The sequence below is a fragment of the Thalassophryne amazonica genome, chromosome 10, assembly GCF_902500255.1.
Source record: "Thalassophryne amazonica chromosome 10, fThaAma1.1, whole genome shotgun sequence".
Classification (NCBI taxonomy): Eukaryota; Metazoa; Chordata; class Actinopteri; order Batrachoidiformes; family Batrachoididae; genus Thalassophryne; species Thalassophryne amazonica.
In genome coordinates, this window is record NC_047112.1 from 103,984,042 (window position 1) to 104,010,428 (window position 26,387).

Here is a 26,387-nt window from a genome sequence, read left to right on the forward strand (position 1 = left end):
GTTTGGATATGTCAAAATACTTGAGGAGGTCATGTTGCCTTATGCTGAAGAGGACATGCCCTTGAAATGGGTGTTTCAACAAGACAATGACCCCAAGCACACTAGTAAACGAGTAAAATCTTGGTTCCAAACCAACAAAATTAATGCCTCGCAGATGTGAAGAAATCATGAAAAACTGTGGTTATACAACTAAATACTAGTTTAGTGATTCACAGGATTGCTAAAAAAGCAGTTTGAACATAATAGTTTTGAGTTTGTAGCGTCAACAGCAGATGCTACTATTATTGTGAACACCCCCTTTTTTACTTTTTTTACTAATAGCCCAATTTCATAGCCTTAAGAGTGTGCATATCATGAATGCTTGGTCTTGTTGGATTTGTGAGAATCTACTGAATCTACTGGTACCTTGTTTCCCATGTAACAATAAGAAATATACTCAAAACCTAGATTAATCTTTTAGTCACATAGTACTACTATTATTCTGAACACTACTGTACACTACATGTCAAAGGTTTGGACACACTTTCTCATTGAATGGGAGAGTGTGTTTAAACGTATGACTGGTACTGTATATGCACACGCATGCACACACACACATCCTTATACCCAGCGGCTCATCACTTGCTAATGCTGTGTTGATGGGTTGTGTTTTAGAAAATGCTCTTGTCTTGTCACATTATACCTCATACACAGACAGAAATGTTCCAGGATGTAAAATGAAACAGAAACTAAAATGAAAATTGAAAATTATCAAAATCAATATGGGTACAGATGTACAGAACTGTGCAAAAGCACACAAGTGTTTCTGTGTACTCATACATTAGATTTGTTTTTTTTCTCTTATTATTTGTCTTCTTCATGAGTACGTCAGTAAGTAAGCCCCATCGGCTGCTTCCTTGTTTTCACTCAGGGTCGCCACAGCAAATCCAGCATGAATCAGCATGTTGATTTGGCACAAGTTTTACACCGGATGTCCTTCGTGTCACAACTCATTACACGGTGAAATGTGGCAGGGGTGGGATTTGAACCAAGAGCCTTCTGCACTGAAACCAAGCACACTAACCACTTGGCCACCACCCCTGCTAGTGAACAACAAAAGTGTAAATTTTCAAAATAACTAGTTGTAAATAAATAAATAAATAAAGCACGTGTAAGAAACCTTTTCATATAAATACAAACCTGGATACTTTGTCGGATTACAGCCCGATGTATGAATAAAAACAATAGATAATAATGAATGAATAACTGCAGTGTGTGTGTGCGTGTTTGCTCCTGGTCCTGCATTTATGTCTGTGTCTTGTGGTTTGTGTCTTGCCGCTGTCCGTCGTGATGGTTAATCGGTTGTCTCTTGTCGTCGTCTCCTGTCTGTGTTGTTTGAGTTTGTGCTCTCTCCTGTCACTGTCACTGTCTGTCATCCGAGTGTGTCCTCCAGGTGTCTGTATGGTCTGTACGTTCCCCTGTCCCGAGTCCTCCATGTCTTAGTGTTCCTGGCCCATGAGTTCCAGTGTTGTGTTGCAGTACTCATCATGTTTTATTTCCCCCCACACAGAGTAAAATATACTCTGCCAGGATAATATTTGGTCCTGGTCCAAATAGAGCTAAATATAATCTATCATAGTTCTAAATCAGGGGTGGGCAACTTGTTCCAGAAAGGGCCAAGAGGGTGCAGGTTTTCTTTGCAGCCACTGATTTCACCAGGTGATTTCACTGATTAATATCACATTGAGCAGATGGAATCAGTTAATCAGTGAAATCACCTGATGGAATCAGTGGCTGCAAAGAAAACCTGCACCCTCTTGGCCCTTTCTGGAACAAGTTGCCCACCCCTGTTCTAAATTAATTCTATCACAGTGTAAAATCAACTCTATCATGCTGTGAATGACTCTTATTGGAGTTGAAAAACATGATTTGACAAGACAGTAGAGCTGATTTCACTCTATAATAGTGTGTATTTAACTATTTAACTGAGCAGAATGATCAGCAGATAACTGATCAGAATGGGAAAGAAAAGGGATTTAAGTGATTTTGAACGTGGCATGGTTGTTGGTGCCAGACGGGCTGCTCTGAGTATTTCAGAAACTGCTGACTTAATGGGATTTTCATACACAACCATCTCCAGGGTCCAAAAAAGAGAAGATATCCAGTGAGCAGCAGTTGTGAGGACAAAAATGCCTTGTTGATGTCAGAGGTCAAAGGAGAATGGACAGATTGGTTGAATGGGTGACTGCGTGATGCTATCATGTCATCATGGACCAACTTCTCTGAGGAATATTTCCAACACTTTGTTGAATCTATGCCACAAAGAATTAAGGCAGTTCTGAAGACAAAGGTGGGGTTCAACCCGGTACTACCTAATAAAGTGGCCGGTGTAAAAGTCGCAGGACCTCCCACAATTGGTTTTAAAAAAATGTGAAGAACATTTCAACCATAAAAGTGCCTTTTTTAACTTTTAACCTCCAGTAAGCCATCATTAGTTGAGAGCTTTGCTCAAACAGTACACATTTGGCAGTATTTTCTGAAGGAAGGGAAAGTGTTTCTGGAACATTTTGTTTAATCTCCTTCATTTCAGCCCAGCAGAGACTTCATCAACATGAGTTCTTAGAAGTTGGACTTACATCTCTCTTCAGCTTTTTCAGAGCGTTTCTTGCCAGCATGCCCCTGGTGTGTGCTTGCAGGAGGACAACGGCGTCTCTCTTGCGCTTGCACTCCTTCCTCACGAGGAAGCCTCTGGCTCGTGTCTGCAGTGCGATCACCGCTTCTCGCTTCTTCTTATACTGAAAGTGGAGCTGGCGAGAGCGAACCTGTGCCTGCAACCGTGTGAAGCCCAGCTGGACCTGGAATTCGTGCATAATGAGACCATCACTGCAAGTCACTCCTTTTAAATTTGGGTAGATGTCAAGCATTAAGATATGACTCACCATTTTGTACAGCTTTCTGCCCTGGTGTCCTCGCCAGTGTTTCTGAATAACAAGAGCAGCTGACTTTTTCATCAGAAAGTCTCTCCTGGAAAGAAACATTCAACTTAAAGGATGATGTCACAGAAAACATCATTCCAAACCTTTTTTTGTGTCATACCTGTATTTGTAGCCTTTCATGACTTTTTGGATCAAAAGTGCTTTTGCATTCAGTGATTTCATTCGCTCCAGTTCAAGCATGGTGTCATGGAAGTCCTGTAAAATACCACATCAAGCATTGTTCTCATCAAGTAAAATAAATAAATGAATAAATCTCACACAAGAGGGGTGCGCAGTGTGTGTGTGTGTGTTATATATATAAACTCTCAATAATGAGCTCAACCCATCATGCTCACGGCATCTGCACTCACAAAAGTGACCTGCTGCTTGCTCTGGATTCCAGTTCCACATCTGCTGTATTGATGTTGGATTTGAGTGCTGTGTTTGGTACACTGATCATGGAACTTACTTTTTTGGATAGACTGGAGAATTTGTTTGGTGTTTCTGGTAATGTGCTTTTGTGGATGCGGTCTTATTTGTTGGGTTGGTCACAACACATTTGGCTCAGTGGCACATCAATGGAATTTTCTGCGGTGAAGCATGGAGCCCCACACAGGTCTGTTCTTGGTCTGCTCCATTTCCTTGCACATGGCACCTTTGGGAAAATCTATACACTACTTTGTAATTGTTTTTCAATGTTATGCTGATGATGTTCAGTTATTTACATCTATTCATGCAGAAAATATGCCTAATATTAAGTTGGGCACCTGCCTGGTTTCATTGGGAAGTTGCAGTTCATCTAACTTTCTGCCGGTGAAGTCTGATAAGTAGACAGAAATGATGTTTGCTTGTTGGACCTGCCAGATGAAGACACCTGTATAGTGATCTCACACTGTCTCCAGGTGAATGTGTGACTCAATGCAGTGATATTGTTAAACATCTTGGTGTGATCCTTCACCAGACTTTCTTTTGATGCACACATGGGGTTTTTTTTGGGGGGGGGGGGGGGGGGGATGGGGGGTGCCACAAAGAAGTACCAGGGGTCTTCAAATACAAACCCAATTCCAATGAAGTTGGAACATTGTGTAAAATGTAAATAAAAACAGAATACAACGATGTGCAAATCCTCTTCAACCTATATTCAATTGAATACACCACAAAGACAAGATATTTAATGTTCAAACTGATGAACTTTATTGTTTTTGTGCAAATATTTGCTCATTTTGAAATGGATGCCTGCAACACATTTCAAAAAAGTTGGGACAGGGTTATAAAAGATTGGGAAAGTTGATGAATGCTCAAAGAACACCTAATTGGAAACAGGTGAGTGTCATGATTGGGTATAAATGGAGCATCCCTAACGTACATACACAACGTCCCAACTTCACTGGAATTGGGGTTGTAGTTCAGAATGTGGCTGTTTGGATGTTGACTGGAACTAGAAAGTTTGATCTTTTCACACCAGTGTTGAAATCTCTTTACTGGTTCCCTTTTCAAGTGAGGGTAAATTTTAAGGTTCTGCTTTTGAATTTTAAGTCTTGAGTGGGCGTGTATCCTCTTATTTGGCCAATTTGCTGAAGCCTTATGTGTCGGCACGCACCCTGCATTCACAGGGAGCCGGTTTGTTGTGTCTTCTAAAGATTAAGATGATGACAGCAGCGGATGGTAGAGCTTTCTGATATCGCACACCAATTTTGTGGAACAGTTTGGCAGTTGATGTGAGGCAGCAAACTTCTATTGAGATATGTAAGGTCAAACTTAAGACTTTCTGAAACAGATAACTTTTCAGGGTTGGGAGGTATGAGTTTGATTTATGTCAGCATTTGTAATTTCATGATTTAAATTTTTAATTTTTTAAATTTGTTATTAATATGGACAGGTTGTCAGCCTGGGTGACCACCATCCAGGACCCAAGGTGGTTCTGTGGTTCTGTCGTGTTGTGGATGCGATGAAGCACAGCACCAATGCACCCACACTTGACTTGACTTTTTAATATGCCTTTTATGTTGTGTATTGTTTGTGGTTTTAAATGCTTACTGGCTGTTGTACAGCATCTTGATTTTTTTAAAAGTACTTTGCAAATAAAATGATTAATATTGTCCAGATGGTGGCATGGTGTTAGTGGTTAGCACTGCTGCCTCACAGCAAGAAGGTTGTGGAATTACTTCCCATCTGGTCCTTTCTGTATGGAGTTTGGATGTTCTCACTGTGTTTGTTTGGGTTCCCTCTGGGTACTCTGGCTTCCTCTTACTTCCAAAGACATGCAGGTTAGGTGAATTGGAGACCTTATACTGATCATGTGTGCATGTGAATGTGACTGTGTTTGTCTATATGTGGCCCTGCAATAGACTGGCATCCTGTCAGTCCCTCTCGCCCTATGACAGCCCCCCGTGACCCTTGATTGGAGTAAACAGGTATAGAAAATTAATAAATGAATGAATTATTGTCAGAGATTGAGAAAACAACCTCAGAACCTCAGCTATATATATATATATATATATATAATGGATGGGTAGGTGGGATTACCCATCTTGGAGACGAAAAACTCTGAATTCAAACCAGGATGTTGTCAATATCCATTAGTTGTGGCCAATTGGCCTGCAGCAAATTGACTAGCGTAACCATGGGCAGTAACTCAGAGACCGGCCCTCGGTACGTGGTGAATGAGAATTCTAAAATCAGCGGGGACCCAGCCCAGGGTGTGCAGGGAGCAGGCGCCCTGGGTGGTCATATATCTGAGCCCCTGACGTGTCCAGTAGGGAACCCAGCTGGGCCTGTCATACTATGGGAACATCTTGTGCCCCACATGTGGAGAACTCAGAGCTAGAAGGGGGTGCTGCGGCTTCGGCTTCAAATGTTGCTAATCCTGACAGCAATTTTTTTTGATGATAAATTAAGTTGGAAAACTCATATAAATTATGCCAAATCTAAAATTTCAAAAGTTATTTCAATTTTGTATAAAGCACAATATTTTCTCCCCCAACATTCGTTGGTCATGCTGTATCATTCATTACGTGTCTCATATATGACCTATTGTAATGAGGTTTGGGGAAACACATATAAAACAAAAACAAAATCCAGTTTTTTTGTTACAAAAAGAAAGCTATAAGAGTTATAAGTAAAAAATACATATTACGAACCAACAAACCAGTTGTTTGCTTGTCTGTGTTTTTTGAAATTTCAAGATTTGGTGGATTATTTTACGATACAGATCATGTACAAAGTTAAAAATAAACTTTTGCCTCTACACGTTCAGGAGTTGTTTAAAATAAGGGAGTCCAGTTATCATTTGTGATGAACACTGATACTTGAGAGAAGAAAGATTCAAACTCCTGTTAAAAGTCATTGTATTTCTGTAAAAGGTGTTAGAATCTGGAATAATTGTTCTGATAATATCAAATCATCTGGTACATTGGTAGGTGTTAAAAGGTTCTATAAAAACAATGTAATTTCCTACTACAGTACGCTATATTAGGCTAATTGTTTTTGTGGTTCTTTTTTGTTTATTTGCACATCATATTATTGATTGTTTTATTCTGTTCAGTTACGTTATTTTTCTGATTGTTACCTTGTTTTGAGTGTATTTAAATGTGCATAGTAACTGGTGTAGGAGGTGGGCATTTATAAGGTTTTGCTTCAGCCCACGCCCTGTCAGCCGCACCCAATTGGGAAATTGTTTGAGTTATTGTTGTATTTTCTTTTGTTTTTTGATTTGCTATGTTAGTAAGATTTTATGTTGGTATTTTGTTTATGTGCATGCTGAATAAAACTCATTCATTCAATTCTTAAGGGGATGATGTCCGTCCATTGTCAGAAGGCATGGAAGGATCAGCTAGGCAGAGATGTCTGGCGGTTAACATAAGTGACCCTGTCTTTAAACAAGACTGGCGCTTATTTAAGGTAGGCGTTTATTTTTTCCGGCAGAGTTTGGCCGGGCAATTAACGAGGCAGGCCCATATTTAAGGTTAGGTGTTTGATCAAGGAAATACAGTATTTGAAATGACGTGGGGAAAAAATAGACTAGCACCCTCTACTGTTATAAAAGGCTTATAGCACTTGGAATCCCCCTGATCACTGACCTCAGGATGCCCTATGACCCAGGATAGATAATTGGACAGGATGTGGCCCTGCCCTAAGTGATCTACAATCCAAGTACTAATCAGGACCCACAGTGCAACATGAGTGCCATTTAGAAATCTGGATTAAAATCTGACAAAAATACTTTTATACTGTCCAACAAACCCCAGGTGTATTAGTATTACACAGTTGTATGAAAGGAGGCATGGAATAAGTGAGGGGAGGAGGCAGGCCCATGGGCTCCTGGATAAGCCCATGATTCTGGATCGATACTAAAATGTAATGAGTCTATATTTAGCCCATTTCCCATCTGTCCAATAAGGTCCATAAAATATTGTGTAATCCTGGTGAAAGCAAACAAGCCAACAGACAGGGGAAAATACACATCCTTGTTGGCAAAGGTGAGAAGTAAAACGCATGAAGTTCTGTTCTCGGCAGCACCTTTAGGAATAACTTTGTCTTGCCAGTTTTACAGTCGCCCTCTCCAGCGAGCACCGTTTCACAAATGCTTTCACAGCATCGTTCTGCGCTTTCCTGTGCAAAAGTACAAGTGCCACAGAATGCATGAGCAAGTGAGGGAAAACAACTGAAAAAAGTCTCGATTAAAAATCACACTCTGCCGTATCAACCCCAACTCACTGTTTTTGGATCACAGATGGACGTTCTAAGAAGGACACGGTAGCGTTCCAAGAACTCCTGAAAGGTGTAGCGTACGGGATAGCCAGCTTTCCGGATCCTGATAGTCTCCAACATCCCAGAGTAGCGGAGCTGACGCATGCACAGGTCTCTGTCAAACAGCTAAAACACAGCAGCCCATTTTATGACATCAAAGAATATCATGTACTATGTATGTGGAGATTTTTTTTTATTTGGATTTTTCTGTGTTTCCTCACCATGGGCTTCTTGAAGTCGTTGGGTTTAATGCAGCGTATAAAATACGGCTGGCACGCCGTCAGCGTTTTCATCAAAGAATCCAGAGACACACGGAACTGGCCGGTCAGTGTCGGCACTTGCTTCTTAACATCAGCTGCTTGCTGTTAAACACAAACAAATGGACTTTAGCATTGTTTATTTCTTGATTTTATCCACTCACCCTCTTTTCCTTTACTCGGTTCATGTCTGCCTTCCTGTATTTCTCCTACAGTTCTTCCCCTCTTGTTTTCAAGCTTATTATCGTCTCTTTTCATCATGTCCAACCTACGCTGCCAGACCTTCCTGGTTATTTCTAGCACTTCTGATTGTCTCATTTCTATTCTGTCCATCTTTGTAACGCCACATATCCATCTCCACATTTTCTTATCTGACATTTCCAACTTCTTCAGCTGCTCTCGACCCAATACATTATTGCTGGTCATGGCCTTATAAAACAATGATTAATAGGTGGATAGCAGTAAATGTAAGAATCACTGTTTTGTTTTGTTTTTGTGTTTGTTTGGTTTTTTTTTGGGGGGGGGGGGGGCATTTTCTGTATCATTGCAACTTTTTCTGATTTGGGGCTGTAAAAAATGTTGATGTTTCAAGTTCATAGGTCATGCAACCAAAAGAAGGATGATCCTATAGATGCCTTTACGATGTCAAATCTTGCGCGTAATCACGTTCTCGCTGGGGAGGCTGAGATTTCATTGTCAGTGTAAACAAGCATTTGCGGGTGGTGGAGTGGACAAGCAACTTGTTTGCAACAGTGTCGTTATGGAGGTGAGTTCAACCAAAATATAAAACCTAATATATCAAATATTAGGTGTTTAACTAAGATAATCGTGAGACTTTAATGCAAGTCTTACATTAAAAAAAACATGTTGCTGTTAGGGTTGTGTGTCAGGAACTGGTTCTTTTCAGGTATCCTTAAGAAATGATTCGATCCATCAACATCAATAGCCTTTTTGCGTAACGATTCCCTTATCGGTCCTTCAGAGTGGCCGTTGTTTTTGGGGGTGTTTGTCAGGAAAATGATAATTTCTCTACATTGATTACAGACCCTGCAGCAGGTCTGCATAATCAGCCGTTTCTGCAGCGCGGCTTTGTTTTGAACCTTGAACCAATGAAGCATTGCTTCCATCTTTGATCTGCTGCTTCATTGGTTCTTTGTTTTATTTCGCTTTATCTTAATTTTTTCCCGCTAAAACCCTAAAGAGCATATGTCTGTAAGTAATATTTACCTTTTTTATGTTAAATCGACCTGTTATGGTCTTCTGAAACAGTTGATAGATGTATTTTATAACTTAAAAACAGGACTGATGCTAACGCATTAGCATGTCAATGGTATTTTCAATGTTAAAGGTAGCATTAAGCTGAGCCATTATCAACTTAAGCTGAGCCATTATCAACTCTCCCTCCCCAGTGTGCAAAGGATTCTGGGAAACTCTAAAACCGTGAATTAGTTATTGTTGTCGTCTGTCTTTCGACTGTCACCTGTTGTTCAGGGTCACCACAATGGATCATATATGATATAGATCCACGCTTAGATTTGGCACACGTTTTACAGCGGATGCCCTTACTCACACAGTCCCTGGTCTTCTCAAGTGCTCCTCCAGCCAAGTTCTAATCACAACCCACTCTACCACATTTCTGAAAGCTAAAGGAATCAGGTGCACAAACTCCATAACAATGTTTTGAAACACAGTAAGTTGGTTCCACTCCTCCAGCCAATGTAAAGGAGCCGGTATCGGGTTATTTGATCACGTGACTTTTAGTCAGGATTCTGACATTTTGCTGATTGGCTGAGACACGCCGCTCTCTGATTAGCTGCAGCCTTTGTTTACAACATAGCACTGGTACCACAGTCTCTGGACGAGTGGAACCAACTTACATTTTCGGTGGTTACGCCACAGCCAATCACAGAGCGCGGCGTGATAGCCAACAGCGGCCTACATATCAGATGGACCAATCACAGCCATGTTTTCAAAAACACGCTACCAGTCTTTTTGTATAAGAGACTGTGGTACCAGTGCTAGAAACACAGGTGTTTCAAAGGTTTTGAAATGTTGTGAAACAGTGTGTAAGGATTGTTGTCACTAATTTGCAGTCCGGACAAAAGCTATATCCATTCTTTAATTCTGGTTTTAGTTTCTGTTATGTAATTTGTCTCATATTTGGCTGTATAGAAGGCATCGCGTTTCTCCATCTGGTTGTTAGCTTACCTGATTGATGCTCAGGTGAAGGATGGCGCCACATCCACCAGATGACAGACATGTCTTTGAAATATTACACAGTGAAAACAAGGTTGCTTTTTAAATGATGGGTGCACCAGAGTTAACGGTCATCTAATCACTTCACCCTCCTTATGTGCTCTTTAATTTAGCTGAATTATAGATTCATAGCATTTACTGGTTTTGGGTTACTGCTTACACAAGCTATCTGGGATTGAATAAATCCATCACTAATACAACCCCTGGCAAAAATTATGGAATCACCAGCCTCAAAGGATGTTCATTCAGTTGTTTAATTTTGTAGAAAAAAAGCAGATCACAGACATGACACAAAACTAAAGTCATTTCAAATGGCAACTTTCTGGCTTTAAGAAACACTATAAGAAATCAGGAAAAATAATTGTGGCAGTCAGTAACGGTTACTTTTTTAGACCAAGCAGAGGGAAAAAAATATGGAATCACTCAATTCTGAGGAAAAAATTATGGAATCATGAAAAACAAAAGAACGTTCCAACACATCACTAGTATTTTGTTGCACCACCTCTGGCTTTTATAACAGCTTGCAGTCTCTGAAGCATGGACTTAATGAGTGACAAACAGTACTCTTCATCAATCTGGCTCCAACTTTCTCTGATTGCTGTTGCCAGATCAGCTTTGCAGGTTGGAGCCTTGTCATGGACCATTTTCTTCAACTTCCACTTCAACTTGGCTTTTGTTTAGCTTTTCTGTATGTAAATCCCATTTCCTTTAGGCGGTTTATTACAGTTCGGTCACAGATGTTGACTCCAGTTTCCTCTCATTCATTCCTCATTTGTTTTGTTGTGCATTTTCGATTTTTGAGACATATTGCTTTAAGTTTTCTGTGTTGACGCTTTGATGTCTTCCTTGGTCTACCAGTATGTTTGCCTTTAACAACCTTCCCATGTTGTTTGTATTTGGTCCAGAGTTTAGACACAGCTGACTGTGAACAACCAACATCTTTTGCAACATTGCTTGATGATTTACCCTCTTTTAAGATGATTCATGTCAGTCCACTTAGTGCAACAATTCTCCAAGGTGTGATCACTCCTTTTTAGATGCAGACTAACGAGCAGATCTGATTTGATGCAGGTATTAGTTTTGGGGATGAAAATTTACAGGGTGATTCCATAATTTTTTCCTCAGAATTGAGTGATTCCATATTTTTTTCCCTCTGCGTGGTCTAAAAAAGTAACCATTACTGACTGCCACGGTTATTTTTCCTGATTTCTTATAGTGTTTCTTAAAGCCAGAAAGTTGCCATTTGAAATAACTTTAGTTTTGTGTCATGTCTGTGATCTGCTTTTTTTCTACAAAATTAAACAACTGAATGAACATCCTCCGAGGCCGGTGATTCCATAATTATTGCCAGGAGTTGTATTACTGAAATCATTTTTTGATACAAGTACATACCACCATTTGGCTTATGCAGTGTCTGTAGACAATGAAATACATCCCAATTTCCAAGATCCATAGCAAAAAAAAAAAAGAAAAAAAGTGCTCTTGTACTCTAATATTTTAGAATTAATAAATTTACATTTTGTATATGTATATGGGCGGTGGCAGGAAAAATATTAATAAATGGACACAAAAATGTGGTATTTATACATGGACATATTCTAAAAAATAGCCTCTGTGCACCAAACTGTGAAAAAGGCATATGCTTTCCACAGTTCCGTTTTACTTTTATATGCGAACTCAGCCACATGGGGTGTGCAGCCAGTACATTCTGAGTGCCAGTCCCAAGCCCGGATAAATGAGGAGGGTTGCGTCAGGAAGGGCATCCGGCGTAAAACAAGCCAACCCAACTATGAAGACTAAGAATGGCATTTCCATACTGGATCAGTCGCGGCCCGGGTTACCAACGTCCACCACCGGTGCTGTTGCCCAACAGGGTGCCACTGGAAATTGGGCTACTGCTGGGTGAAGACGACGAAGAAGAGGAGGAGAACATTTCCATAAACAGCGGGAGAAGAAGAAAACTAGAAGGGTGGAAATAAGAGTGGGGACTTTGAATGTTGGTAGTATGACTGGTAAAGGGAGAGAGCTGGCTGATATGATGGAGAGGAGAAAGGTAGACATATTGTGTGTGCAAGAGACCAAGTGGAAGGGAAGTAAGAGCAGGAGCATCGGCGGTGGGTACAAGTTGTTGTACCATGGTGAGGGCAGGAAGAGAAATGGTGTTGGAAAGGATGCAGCAGGTTAGGGTGGTAAAAGATGCGCATGGTAATGTGCTGACAAATCAAATCAGTTTTATTTATATAGCGCCAAATCACAACAAACAGTTGCCCCAAGGCTTTATATTGTAAGGCAAAGCCATACAATAATACAGAAAAACCCCAACGGTCAAAACGACCCCCTGTGAGCAAGCACTTGGCGACAGTGGGAAGGAAAAACTCCCTTTTAACAGGAAGAAACCTCCAGCAGAACCAGGCTCAGGGAGGGGCAGTCTTCTGCTGGGACTGGTTGGGGCTGAGGGAGAGAACCAGGAAAAAGACATGCTGTGGAGGGGAGCAGAGATCAATCACTAATGATTAAATGCAGAGTGGTGCATACAGAGCAAAAAGAGAAGGAAACACTCAGTGCATCATGGGAACCCCCCAGCAGTCTAAGTCTATAGCAGCATAACTAAGGGATGGTTCAGGGTCACCTGATCCAGCCCTAACTATAAGCTTTAGCAAAAAGGAAAGTTTTAAGTCTAATCTTAAAAGTAGAGAGGGTGTCTGTCTCCCTGATCCGAATTGGGAGCTGGTTCCAGAGGAGAGGAGCCTGAAAGCTGAAGGCTCTGCCTCCCATTCTACTCTTACAAACCCTAGGAACTACAAGTAAGCCTGCAGTCTGAAAGTGAAGCGCTCTATTGGGGTGATATGGTACTATGAGGTCCCTAAGATGGGACCTGATTATTCAAACCCTTATAAGTAAGAAGAAGAATTTTAAATTCTATTCTAGAATTAACAGGAAGCCAATGAAGAGAGGCCAATATGGGTGAGATATGCTCTCTCCTTCTAGTCCCCGTCAGTACTCTAGCTGCAGCATTTTGAATTAACTGAAGGCTTTTCGGGGAACTTTTAGGACAACCTGATAATAATGAATTATAATAGTCCAGCCTAGAGGAAATAAATGCATGAATTAGTTTTTCAGCATCACTCTGAGACAAGACCTTTCTAATTTTAGAGATATTGCGCAAATGCAAAAAAGCAGTCCTACATATTTGTTTAATATGCACATTGAATGACATATCCTGATCAAAAATGACTCCAAGATTTCTCACAGTATTACTAGAGGTCAGAGTAATAGAGAGTCTGCCATCCAGAGTAAGGATCTGGTTAGACACCATGTTTCTAAGATTTGTGGGGCCAAGTACAATAACTTCAGTCTTATCTGAGTTTAAAAGCAGGAAATTAGAGGTCATCCATGTCTTTATGTCTGTAAGACAATCCTGCAGTTTAGCTAATTGGTGTGTGTCCTCTGGCTTCATGATTAGATAAAGCTGGGTATCATCTGCGTAACAATGAAAATTTAAGCAATGCTGTCTAATAATACTGCCTAAGGGAAGCATGTCTAAAGTGAATAAAATTGGTCCTAGCACAGAACCTTGTGGAACTCCATAATTAACCTTAGTCTGTGAAGAAGATTCCCCATTTACATGAACAAATTGTAATCTATTAGATAAATATGATTCAAACCAGCGCAGTGCCTTTAATACCTATGGCATGCTCTAATCTCTGTAATAAAATTTTATGGTCAACAGTATCAAAAGCAGCACTGAGGTCTAACAGAACAAGCACAGAGATGAGTCCACTGTCTGAGGCCATAAGAAGATCATTTGTAACCTTCACTAATGCTGTTTCTGTACTATGATGAATTCTAATCCCTGACTGAAACTCTTCAAATAGACGATTCCTCTGCAGATGATCAGTTAGCTGTTTTACAGCTACCCTTTCAAGAATTTTTGAGAGAAAAGGAAGGTTGGAGATGGGCCTATAATTAGCTAAGATAGCTGGGTCAAGTGATGGTTTTTTAAGTAATGGTTTAATTACTGCCACCTTAAAAGCCTGTGGTACATAGCCAACTAATAAAGACATTGATCATATTTAAGATCGAAGCATTAATTAATGGTAGAGCTTCCTTGAGCAGCCTGGTAGGAATGGGGTCTAATAGACATGTTGATGGTTTGGAGGAAGTAACTAATGAAAATAACTCAGAACAATCGGAGAGAAAGAGTCTAACCAAATACCGGCATCACTGAAAGCAGCCAAAGAGAACGATATGTCTTTGGGATGGTTATGAGTAATTTTTTCTCTAATAGTTATTTTATTAGCAAAGAAAGTCATGAAGTCATTACTACTTAAAGTTAAAGGAATACTCGGCTCAATATAGCTCTGACTCTTTGTCAGCCTGGCTACAGTGCTGAAAAGAAACCTAGGGTTGTTCTTATTTTCTTCAATTAGTGATGAGTAGTAAGATGTCCTAGCTTTACGGAGGGCTTTTTTTTATAGAGCAACAGACTCTTTTTCCAGGCTAAGTGAAGCTCTTCTAAATTAGTGAGACACCATTTCCTCTCCAACTTACGGGTTATCTGCTTTAAGCTGCAAGTTTGTGAGTTATACCACAGGAGTCAGGCACTTCTGATTTAAGGCTCTCTTTTTCAGAGGAGCTACAGCATCCAAAGTTGTCCTCAAAGAGGATATAAAACAATTGACGAGATAATCTATCTCACTCACAGAGTTTAGGTAGCTACTCTGCCCTGTGTTGGTATATGGCATTGGAGAACATAACAAAGAAGGAATCATATCCTTAAACCTAGTTACAACGCTTTCTGAAAGACTTCTACTGTAATGAAACTTATTCCCCACTGCTGAGTAGTCCATCAGAGTAAATGTAAATGTTATTAAGAAATGATCAGACAGAAGGGGGTTTTCAGGGAATACTGTTAAGTCTTCAATTTCCATACCATAAGTCAGAACAAGATCTAAGGTATGATTAAAGTGGTGGGTGGACTCATTTACATTTTGAGCAAAGCCAATCGAGTCTAACAATAGATTAAATGCAGTGTTGAGGCTGTCATTCTCAGCATCTGTGTGGATGTTAAAATCGTCCACTATAATTATCTTATCTGAGCTAAGCACTAAGTCAGACAAAAGGTCCAAAAATTCACAGAGAAACTCACAGTAACGACCAGGTGGATGATAGATAACAACAAATAAAACTGTTTTTTGGGACTTCCAATTTGGATGGACAAGACTAAGAGTCAAGCTTTCAAATGAATTAAAGCTCTGTCTGGGTTTTTGATTAATTAATAAGCTGGAGTGGAAGATTGCTGCTAATCCTCCGCCTCAGCCCGTGCTACGAACGTTCTGGCAGTTAGTGTGACTCGGGGGTGTTGACTCATTTAAACTAACATATTCATCCTGCTGTAACCAGGTTTCTGTAAGGCAGAATAAATCAATATGTTGATCAATTATTATATCATTTACTAACAGGGACTTAGAAGAGAGAGATCTAATGTTTAATAGACCACATTTAACTGTTTTAGTCTGTGGTGCAGTTGAAGGTGCTATATTATTTTTTCTTTTTGAATTTTTATGCTTAAATAGATTTTTGCTGGTTATTGGTGGTCTCAGAGCAGGCACTGTCTCTACAGGGATGGGGTAATGAGGGGATGGCAGGGGGAGAGAAGCTGCAGATAGGTGTGTAAGACTACAACTCTGCCTCCTGGTCTCAACCCTGGATAGTCACAGTTTGGAGGATTTAAGAAAATTGGCCAGATTTCTAGAAATGAGAGCTGCTCCATCCAAAGTGGGATGGATGCCGTCTCTCCTAACAAGACCAGGTTTTCCCCAGAAGCTTTGCCAATTATCTATGAAGCCCACCTCATTTTTTGACACCACTCAGACAGCCAGCAATTCAGGGAGAACATGCGGCTAAACATGTCACTCCCGGTCCGATTGGGGAGGGGCCCAGAGAAAAGTACAGAGTCCAACATTGTTTTTGCAAAGTTACACACCAATTCAATATTAATTTTAGTGACCTCCGATTGGCGTAACCGGGTGTCATTACTGCCGACGTGAATTACAATCTTACCAAATTTACGTTTAGCCTTAGCCAGCAGTTTCAAATTTCCTTCAATGTCACCTGCTCTGGCCCCCGGAAGACAATTGACTATGGTTGCTGGTGTCGCTAACTTCACATTTCTCAAAACAGAGTCGCCAATAACCAGAGTTTGTTCCTCGGCGTGTGTGTCGCCGAGTGGGGAAAAACGGTTAGAGATGTGAACGGGTTGGCGGTGTACACGGGGCTTCTGTTTAGGACTACGCTTCCTCCTCACAGTCACCCAGTCAGCCTGCTTTCCCCGGCTGCTCGGGATCTGCTGGAGGGGAACTAACGGCGGCTAAGCTACCTTGGTCCTCACTGACTACAGGGGCCTGGCTAGTTGTAGGATTTTCCAAGGTGCGGAGGCGAGTCTCCAATTCGCCCAGCCTGGTCTCCAAAGCTATGAATAAGCTACACTTATTACAAGTACCATTACTGCTAAAGGAGGCCGAGGAATAACTAAACATTTCACACCCAGAGCAGAAAAGTGCGGGAGAGACAGGAGAAGCTGCCATGCTAAACTGGCTAAGAGCTAGTAGCTGCGCTAAGCTAGCGGATTCCTAAAAATACACAAAGTGAATAATGTGTAAATAATTTAGAGGTGATTCAGCAGAGGGAGTGCTTTAGTTAAGGCACGTGAAGATTACACTGTGAAACAAATCATTATCTAGTTAACTAGATCAATCTAACTGCACAGATTAAACAGCTAACAGATACAGCAAAACACCGCTGTGCTCCGGAACAGGAAGTGATACAATACTGCAGTGAGAGCCAACCACCAGTCCACAAGTGAGGACTGTGTGCTGAGTAGGTGGAGGGAATATTTTGAAGAGCTGATGAATAAAGAAAATGAGCGAGAGAAAAGGCTGGATGATGTGGTGAGAGTAAGTCAGGAAGTACAAGAAATTAGTAAGGAAGAAGTGAGGGCTGCTATGAAGAAGATGAAGAGTGGAAAGGCAGTTGGTCCAGATGACATTCCATTGGAGGCATGGAAATGTCTAGGAGAGATGGCAGTAGAGTTTCTAACCAGATTGTTTAATAAAATCTTGGAAAGTGAGAGGATGCCTGAGGAGTGGAGACGAAGTGTGCTGGTTCCTATTTTCAAGAACAAGAGTGATGTGCAGAACTGCAGTAACTACAGAGGCATAAAGTTGATCAGCCACAGCATGAAGTTATGGGAAAGCTAGGCTTAGAATACAGGTGAAGATCTGTGAGCAGCAATATGGTTTCATGCTGAGAAAGAGCCCTACACATGCAATGTTTGTTCTGAGAATACTGTTGGAAAAGTACAGAGAAGGCCATAAAGAGTTACATTGTGTGTTTGTGGACTTAGAAAAAGCTTATGATAGGGTGCCAAGAGAAGAGCTGTGGTATTGTATGAGGAAGTGTGGAGTGGCAGAGAAGTATGTTAGGGTAGTGCAGGACATGTACAAGAATAGTGTGACAGCGGTGAGATGCGCAGTCGGAATGACAGACTCATTCAAGGTGGAGGTGGGATTACACCAAGGATCAGTTCTGAGTCCTTTCTTGTTTGCAGTGGTGATGGACAGGTTGACGGATGAGATCAGACAGGAGTCCCCATGGACTATGATGTTTGCAGATGACATTGTGATCTGTAGTGAGAGTAGAGAGCAAGCTGAGTCTAGTCTGGAGAGGTGGACATATGCTTTGGAGAGAAGGGGAATGAAAGTCAGTAGAAGCAAGACTGAGTACATGTGTGTGAATGGGAGGGAGCCCAGTGAAATAGTGAAGTTACAAGGAGTAGAAGTGGTGAAAGTAGATGAGTTTAAATATTTGGGGTCAACTATTCAAAGTAATGGAGAGTGTGGTAGAGAGGTGAAGAAGAGAGTGCAGGCAGGGTGGAGTGGGTGGAGAAAGGTGGCAGCAGTGATTTGTGACCGAAGAATATCAGCAAGAGTGAAGGGGAAAGTTTACAAGACAGTAGTGAGACCAGCTATGTTGTACGGCTTAGAGGCAGTGGCACTAACAAAAAGACAGGCGGCAGAGCTGGAGGTGGCAGAGCTGAAGATGTTGAGATTCTCTTTGGGAGTGACAAGAATGGACAAGATTAGGAATGAACATATCAGAGGGACAGCTCAGGTGGGACGGTTTGGGGACAAAGTCAGAGAGGCGAGATTGAGATGGTTTGGACATGTGCAGAGGAGGGACCCAGGGTATCTAGGGAGAAGGATGCTGAGGATGGAGCCACCAGGCAGGAGGAGAAGAGGGAGGCCAAAGAGGAGGTTTATGGATGTGCTGAGGGAGGACATGCAGGTGGTTGGTGTGACAGAGGAAGATACAGAAGACAGGGTGAGATGGAAACGATTGATCTGCTGTAGCGACCCCTAACGGGAACAGCCGAAAGTCAAAGAAGAAGATGCGTATAGTCACACAAGGTCACTGAATACATCTCACGCTGAAGTTTGTGTTGTCTGAAGGCTGCACTGACCCGAAGGCTGTTCTTGGGCATGTTGATTATCATCTTGGGGTTGGTGCTGGTCTTGATTGTGCTGGAGGATAGCTCCTTAAGAAAGGTCTGTTTCAGGAGTTTGTTGGTTGAGGTCTCTACCAGCTGAACCAGGTCTGAGCTGAGAGCATCACGGTTTTTCTCAAGGAATCCTTAAAACAAGACAAGACACAAAAAAGCCATCACATGCACTTGGAGGGGAGTGGCCTGTACTTGGAGATAGTTGTAGAAATACCTTGCGAGTCATAATAAACAGCTCCAGCAAAATGTTGTACTCCAAACTGTGTCTCGTAGTTGTTCCTAGGGGAAATATAGATGCCCCCTTTGCCATGGAGCTGGTTCATTTTTTGCAGCATCGTGGCATCTGTGCCCTGAAAATTCAGAAAACTGGACTGTTACATCCTGCTTGACTTTGTTGCTATATGGGTTTTATAAGGACAAGAAGGGCTGTGACCTTAGGGAAGTGGCTCTCCTCATCAATAAGTGCCAGCATGTTCAGAGGTTTTATGGCCAGTACATCCAGGGTGCGCTGGTTGTCTTGGTAGTCAATGTGCTCCCAGATAATGCTTTCACGAGCGTATTCCTCCTGCTCCAGCTTGAACACATGCTGCACAAAGAACTGCTGCAGCTGCTCATTGGCAAAGTTGATGCACAGCTGCTCAAAGCTGCAAAGTGACAACAACAAAGAAGAATGTATATTTTAATCTTACAAAGCATATACAGTTAGGTCCATCAGCAACTGGGCAATGACACCTACTTCATCAATTTAGAGCTGGGTGAAATCACATTCATTTTTCATCTATTTTCTGAATTGACTTTTGTCTGTTAAAGTTTACAAGGAGCTGGAGCCGACTGCAGCAGTCATTAGGCAAGAGGAGGAGTACACCCTGGACAGGACGCCAGATTATCGCAGGGCCAACCAATACAGACAGACAAACTAACACCTACAGTTAATATAAAATTTTGGTAACACTTTACTTGTAGGTATTGTTATAATAGTGACATGCCACTGTCATAACTGTTACATGACACAGTCAAGAAGGTGTCATAAACATTATGTCAATATCATGAACATTTATGACTGCTGTCATTAAGTGTCATTCGGTTTTTGTAATGACAAGTTGACAAGTTGGCATACAACCAAAGACCAAAAAGGCCAAAGACAAGTTCTGGTCATGTCTCGTTGATTAAAGACAAATTGTTATAATCAAGATAACCCAAAAAATGTCAACTTCATCCATCCATCCATCTTCTACCGCTTAGTCCAATCAAGGGTCGCGGGGGGCTGGAGCCTATCCCAGCAGTCATAGGGCGTGAGGCGGGGTACACCCAGGACAGGACGCCAGTCCGTCACAGGGCAAAATGTCAATTTGTCATTATAAAAACCAAATGACACAATGACAGTAGTCAGAAATGTTTATGACATTGACATAATGTTTATGACACCTTCATGACTGTCATGTAACAGTTATGACAGTGGCATGTCACTATTATGACAATACCTTCAAGTAAAGTGTTATCAAAGTTTCCAATTCACCAAACCTGCATGTCTTTGGAAGTGGGAGGAAGCCAGAGCATGTTGAGGAAACCCACGCAAACACGGGGAGAACATGGAAACTCCACACAGAAAGGACCTGGTATTTGTAAATTTTGTTTTGGGGATAAAGTCTGAGGAAGTTTTTCCTGACCACTGTTGCCAATGTGCTTGTTCAGGAAGTGGGTAAAGTTAGCCTTTACTCATGTGTAGCAGTTTGAGGTCACATATGTTGTGATTTGACAGTATAAATAAACTCAATGGAACTGCTCTTGAAGGTTTAAGGAACTGAACTCTCTTCTAACCATGATGGACCATTATCTTTACCACCTGGCTGATTCATGGTCATTAAGACCTCAGGACAGGACATTTACCTAGAAGTCTAGTTCAATCATGCTTGATAATTCTTTGCTGTACCTTGTTTATTTGGCTTTTTGTTGTTGGTAGTATAGCCAAACAGGATGGTCATCCCTCAGAGTCTGGTCTGCTTGACATTTCTTCCTACAATTAAAAAAACACCCAAGGGAGTTTTTCTTTACTGCTGTTGCCAACATTCTTGCTCTGAGGGGCGGGTAGGGTTACAGCTTACCCTTGTAAAGTGTCTTGTGGGACATAAAGTGGGTAAAATAAGTATTGAACACGTCACCAATTTTGTCAGTAAATATACTTCTAAATACAACTCCAGTTTTACACAGAGAAACACAGTCCCTGGGCTTCTCAAGTGGTCTCCTAGCCAAGTTCCAATCAGGACCTACTCTGGTGTATTTTGTAAAGCTGAGGGAATCAGGTGAACACAAAGCAGACTGGCTACTATGACTTCATATTAGTCATTCATTTATTCTCTGCCACATATCTGTGTCTGGGTCGTGGTGGCAGTAGATGAAGCAGCTTATCCCTCACTTCCCTATCCTCAGCCAAATCCTGTAACTCTTCCTGGGGACAGACTGGCACTCAGTTCTGGTACTTGACTTCATATTAGTGTTACGTATTAATCATACAGTAGGTGTTGCTGTAACCAATTTCACAGTTGAGTTTCTTGTGTGCAATCAAAAACAAACTGCTTGTTCTTTTTCCATACTTTCCCCATCATATCATTTTTATGCGAGCTGTCCACAATAGACTTAACCTGATTTTGGTGTAAACACCCCACCTGTGGGGTGTTTATGTCTTAGTTGTTTTATTTCAAATCTACTGTGGTTGTACAGACAGTCAAAGTGAAGAAATGGCTGTCCATGTCCAGTTTCTTATGGACCTAACTGAATACTGTATTTCAAACAGCAGCAATAACAACAGAGATCTCATGTTGGTGGATTTTGGGAACTCTGAAGTGGAATGCGAGGAAGAGGAGGAGCGACTGACCACACATTTTGGCTCTCTGTTGGGACTGTTTACACAGAGACTGCTACCTGCTGCTTTGGACTTGAATTAACAGTCTTTTTCAAGACTTTTTTACCTTTTTACTTTTTTTTTTTTTTTTTTTACTTTTTTACTGTGCTCCAACGCCTAAGGAAGACCTCTAACGGTTGAAACATCGCGACGGAGCACTTTTATCAGCTAACTTTCATCAGCGTTGGCAAGCTAACTAGCTTGCTAACGCTTTCGTTTTTATTTTTTTTAATTTTATTTTATTTTTTTCTCTTTTAGCACTGTTGTCGTGCGTTGTCTGTGCTGCTCCACAGCGTGTTTGGTTGATTTTTGTTTTGTTTTAGCACCGTTGTCGTGCGTTCGCTGTTGTCGTGCGTTGCCTGTGCTGCTTCATGGCCTGTTTGGTGCCTTGATTGGGGCACTCCTTCTGCTGAATCACCTTTAAATTATTTACACATTATTCACTTCGTGTGTTTTTAGGAATCCGCTAGGTTGCGTAGCTACTAGCTCTTAGCCGATTTAGCATGGCGGCTTCTCCTGTCTCACCCACACTTTTCTGCTCTGGGTGTGAAATGTTTAGTTATTCCTCGGCCTCCTTTAGCAGTAACGGTACTTGTAATAAGTGCAGCTTATTCGTAGCTTTGGAGGCCAGGCTGGGCGAATTGGAGACTCGGCTCCACACCGTGGAAAATTCTACAGCTAGCCAGGCCCCTGTAGTCGGTGCGGACCAAGGTAGCTTAGCCGCCGCTAGTTCCCCCCTGGCAGATCCCGGGCAGTCGGGAAAGCAGGCTGACTGGGTGACTGTGAGGAGGAAGCGTAGCCCTAAACAGAAGCCCCGTGTACACCGTCAACCCGTTCACATCTCTAACCGTTTTTCCCCACTCGACGATACACTCACCGAGGATCAAACTCTGGTTATTGGCGACTCTGTTTTGAGAAATGTGAAGTTAGCGACACCAGCAACCATTGTCAATTGTCTTCCGGGGGCCAGAGCAGGCGACATCGAAGGACATTTGAAATTGCTGGCTAAGGCTAAGCGTAAATTTGGTAAGATTGTAATTCACGTCGGCAGTAATGACACTCGGTTACGCCAATCGGAGGTCACTAAAATTAACATTAAATCGGTGTGTAACTTTGCAAAAACAATGTCGGACTCTGTTGTTTTCTCTGGGCCCCTCCCCAATCGGACCGGGAGTGACATGTTTAGCCACATGTTCTCCTTGAATTGCTGGCTGTCTGAGTGGTGTCCAAAAAATGAGGTGGGCTTCATTGATAATTGGCAAAGCTTCTGGGGAAAACCTGGTCTTGTTAGGAGAGACGGCATCCATCCCACTTTAGATGGAGCAGCTCTCATTTCTAGAAATCTGGCCAATTTTCTTGGATCCTCCAAACTGTGACTGTCCAGCGTTGGGACCAGGAGGCAGAGCTGTGGTCTTATACACCTCTCTGCAGCTTCTCTCCCCTGCCATCCCCTCGTTGCCCCATCCCCGTAGAGACAGTGCCTGCTCCCAGACCACCAATAACTAGCAAAAATCTATTTAAGCATAAAAATTCAAAAAGAAAAAATAATATAGCACCTTCAACTGCACCACAGACTAAAACAGTTAAATGTGGTCTATTAAACATTAGGTCTCTCTCTTCTAAGTCCCTGTTGGTAAATAATATAATAATTGATCAACGTATTGATTTATTCTGCCTAACAGAAACCTGGTTACAGCAGGATGAATATGTTAGTTTAAATGAGTCAACACCCCCGAGTCACACTAACTGTCAGAATGCTCGTAGCACGGGCCGTGGCGGAGGATTAGCAGCAATCTTCCATTCCAGCTTATTAATTAATCAAAAACCTAGACAGAGCTTTAATTCATTTGAAAGCTTGTCTCTTAGTCTTGTCCATCCAAATTGGAAGTCCCAAAAACCAGTTTTATTTGTTATTATCTATCGTCCACCTGGTCGTTACTGTGAGTTTCTCTGTGAATTTTCAGACCTTTTGTCTGACTTAGTGCTTAGCTCAGATAAGATAATTATAGTGGGCGATTTTAATATCCACACAGATGCTGAGAATGACAGCCTCAACACTGCATTTAATCTATTATTAGACTCTATCGGCTTTGCTCAAAAAGTAAATGAGTCCACCCACCACTTTAATCATATCTTAGATCTTGTTCTGACTTATGGTATGGAAATAGAAGACTTAACAGTATTCCCTGAAAACTCCCTTCTGTCTGATCATTTTTTAATAACATTTACATTTACCCTGATGGACTACCCTGCAGTGGGGAATAAGTTTCATTACACTAGAAGTCTTTCAGAAAGCGCTGTAACTAGGTTTAAGGATATGATTCCTTCGTTATGTTCTCTGTCATATACCAACACAGAGCAGAGTAGCTACCTAAACTCTGTAAGGGAGATAGAGTATCTCGTCAATAGTTTTACATCCTCTTTGAAGACAACTTTGGATGCTGTAGCTCCTCTGAAAAAGAGAGCTTTAAATCAGAAGTGTCTGACTCCGTGGTATAACTCACAAACTCGTAGCTTAAAGCAGATAACCCGTAAGTTGGAGAGGAAATGGCATCTCACTAATTTAGAAGATCTTCACTTAGCCTGGAAAAAGAGTTTGTTGCTCTATAAAAAAGCCCTCCGTAAAGCTAGGACATCTTTCTACTCATCACTAATTGAAGAAAATAAGAATAACCTCAGGTTTCTTTTCAGCACTGTAGCTAAGCTGACAAAGAGTCAGAGCTCTATTGAGCTGAGTATTCCATTAACTTTAACTAGTAATGACTTCATGACTTTCTTTGCTAACAAAATTTTGACTATTAGAGAAAAAATTACTCATAACCATCCCAAAGATGTATCGTTATCTTTGGCTGCTTTCAGTGATGCCGGTATTTGGTTAGACTCTTTCTCTCCGGTTGTTCTGTCTGAGTTATTTTCATTGGTTGCTTCGTCCAAACCATCGGCATGTTTATTGGACCCCATTCCTGCCAGGCTGCTCAAGGAAGTCCTACCATTATTTAATGCTTCAATCTTAAATATGATCAATCTATCTTTGTTAGTTGGTTATGTACCACAGGCCTTTAAGGTGGCAGTAATTAAACCATTACTTAAAAAGCCATCACTTGACCCAGCTATCTTAGCTAATTATAGGCCAATTTCCAACCTTCCTTTTCTCTCAAAGATTCTTGAGAGGGTAGTTGTAAAACAGCTAACTGATCACCTGCAGAGGAATGGTCTATTTGAAGAGTTTCAGTCAGGTTTTAGAATTCATCATAGTACAGAAACAGCATTAGTGAAGGTTACAAATGATCTTCTTATGGCTTCGGACAGTGGACTTATCTCTGTGCTTGTTCTGTTGGACCTCAGTGCTGCTTTTGATACTGTTGACCATAAAATTTTATTACAGAGATTAGAGCATGTCATAGGTATTAAAGGCACTGCGCTGCGGTGGTTTGAATCATATTTGTCTAATAGATTACAGTTTGTTCATGTAAATGGGGAATCTTCTTCACGGACTAAAGTTAATTATGGAGTTCCACAAGGTTCTGTGCTAGGACCAATTTTATTCACTTTATACATGCTTCCCTTAGGCAGCATTATTAGACGGTATTGCTTAAATTTTCATTGTTACGCAGATGATACCCAGCTTTATCTATCCATGAAGCCAGAGGATACACACCAATTAGCTAAACTGCAGGATTGTCTTACAGACATAAAGACATGGATGACCTCTAATTTCCTGCTTTTAAACTCAGATAAAACTGAAGTTATTGTACTTGGCCCCACAAATCTTAGAAGCATGGTGTCTAACCAGATCGTTACTCTGGATGGCATTTCCCTGATCTCTAGTAATACTGTGAGAAATCTTGGAGTCATTTTTGATCAGGATATGTCATTCAAAGCGCATATTAAACAAATATGTAGGACTGCCTTTTTGCATTTACGCAATATCTCTAAAATCAGAAAGGTCTTGTCTCAGAGTGATACTGAAAAACTAATTCATGCATTTATTTCCTCTAGGCTGGACTATTGTAATTCATTATTATCAGGTTGTCCTAAAAGTTCCCTAAAAAGCCTTCAGTTGGTTCAGAATGCTGCAGCTAGAGTACTGACGGGGACTAGCAGGAGAGAGCATATCTCACCCGTGTTGGCCTCTCTTCATTGGCTTCCTGTTAATTCTAGAATAGAATTTAAAATTCTTCTTCTTACTTATAAGGTTTTGAATAATCAGGTCCCATCTTATCTTAGGGACCTCATAGTACCATATTACCCCATTAGAGCGCTTCACTCTCAGACTGCGGGCTTACTTGTAGTTCCTAGGGTTTGTAAGAGTAGAATGGGAGGCAGAGCCTTCAGCTTTCAGGCTCCTCTCCTGTGGAACCAGCTCCCAATTCAGAACTGTTTGTTGTGATTTGGCGCTATATAAGAAAAAAGTTGATTGATTGATTGATGTTGTGTGAGCATTTGTTAATAGTAACCTGTTTTTGTTGAAGTTCTCAAAGCCAAAGATGTCAAGCAATCCAATTGAGTGTCGAGGTTCTTTCAAATTGTCAGGCGGCGGCTTGAAAACGGCAGCGTTGATTTTTTCCACCACCCAATTAAAAAGTCTTCCATAAATAGCCTGGACAAAAACACAACAAACAGTGTATGAATAATATACAATGCCATGAATAAAGAATAAAAATGCATTCACGAGAAAAGCCATCTCCTCTTGTACTTTGTGTTTTTAGCTT

At 41.3% G+C, this 26,387-nt stretch overlaps 1 protein-coding gene across 1 annotated transcript in view; it reads right to left on the reverse strand.

Annotated features, from left to right (window-relative positions):
• LOC117519325 (unconventional myosin-VIIb) overlaps positions 1 to 26,387 on the reverse strand; it is a 107,245-nt gene that overhangs the window by 61,303 nt on the left and 19,555 nt on the right. Inside the window, exons 11-20 of the mRNA XM_034180680.1 lie at positions 26,133 to 26,275; positions 19,210 to 19,420; positions 18,991 to 19,126; positions 18,738 to 18,907; positions 7,925 to 8,065; positions 7,671 to 7,829; positions 7,473 to 7,565; positions 3,076 to 3,170; positions 2,919 to 3,003; positions 2,616 to 2,834 (exon numbers count right to left, since the gene is read on the reverse strand). Coding sequence (XP_034036571.1) covers positions 2,616 to 2,834; positions 2,919 to 3,003; positions 3,076 to 3,170; positions 7,473 to 7,565; positions 7,671 to 7,829; positions 7,925 to 8,065; positions 18,738 to 18,907; positions 18,991 to 19,126; positions 19,210 to 19,420; positions 26,133 to 26,275 — 1,452 coding nt within the window. The remainder of the gene's footprint in view (positions 1 to 2,615; positions 2,835 to 2,918; positions 3,004 to 3,075; positions 3,171 to 7,472; positions 7,566 to 7,670; positions 7,830 to 7,924; positions 8,066 to 18,737; positions 18,908 to 18,990; positions 19,127 to 19,209; positions 19,421 to 26,132; positions 26,276 to 26,387) is intronic.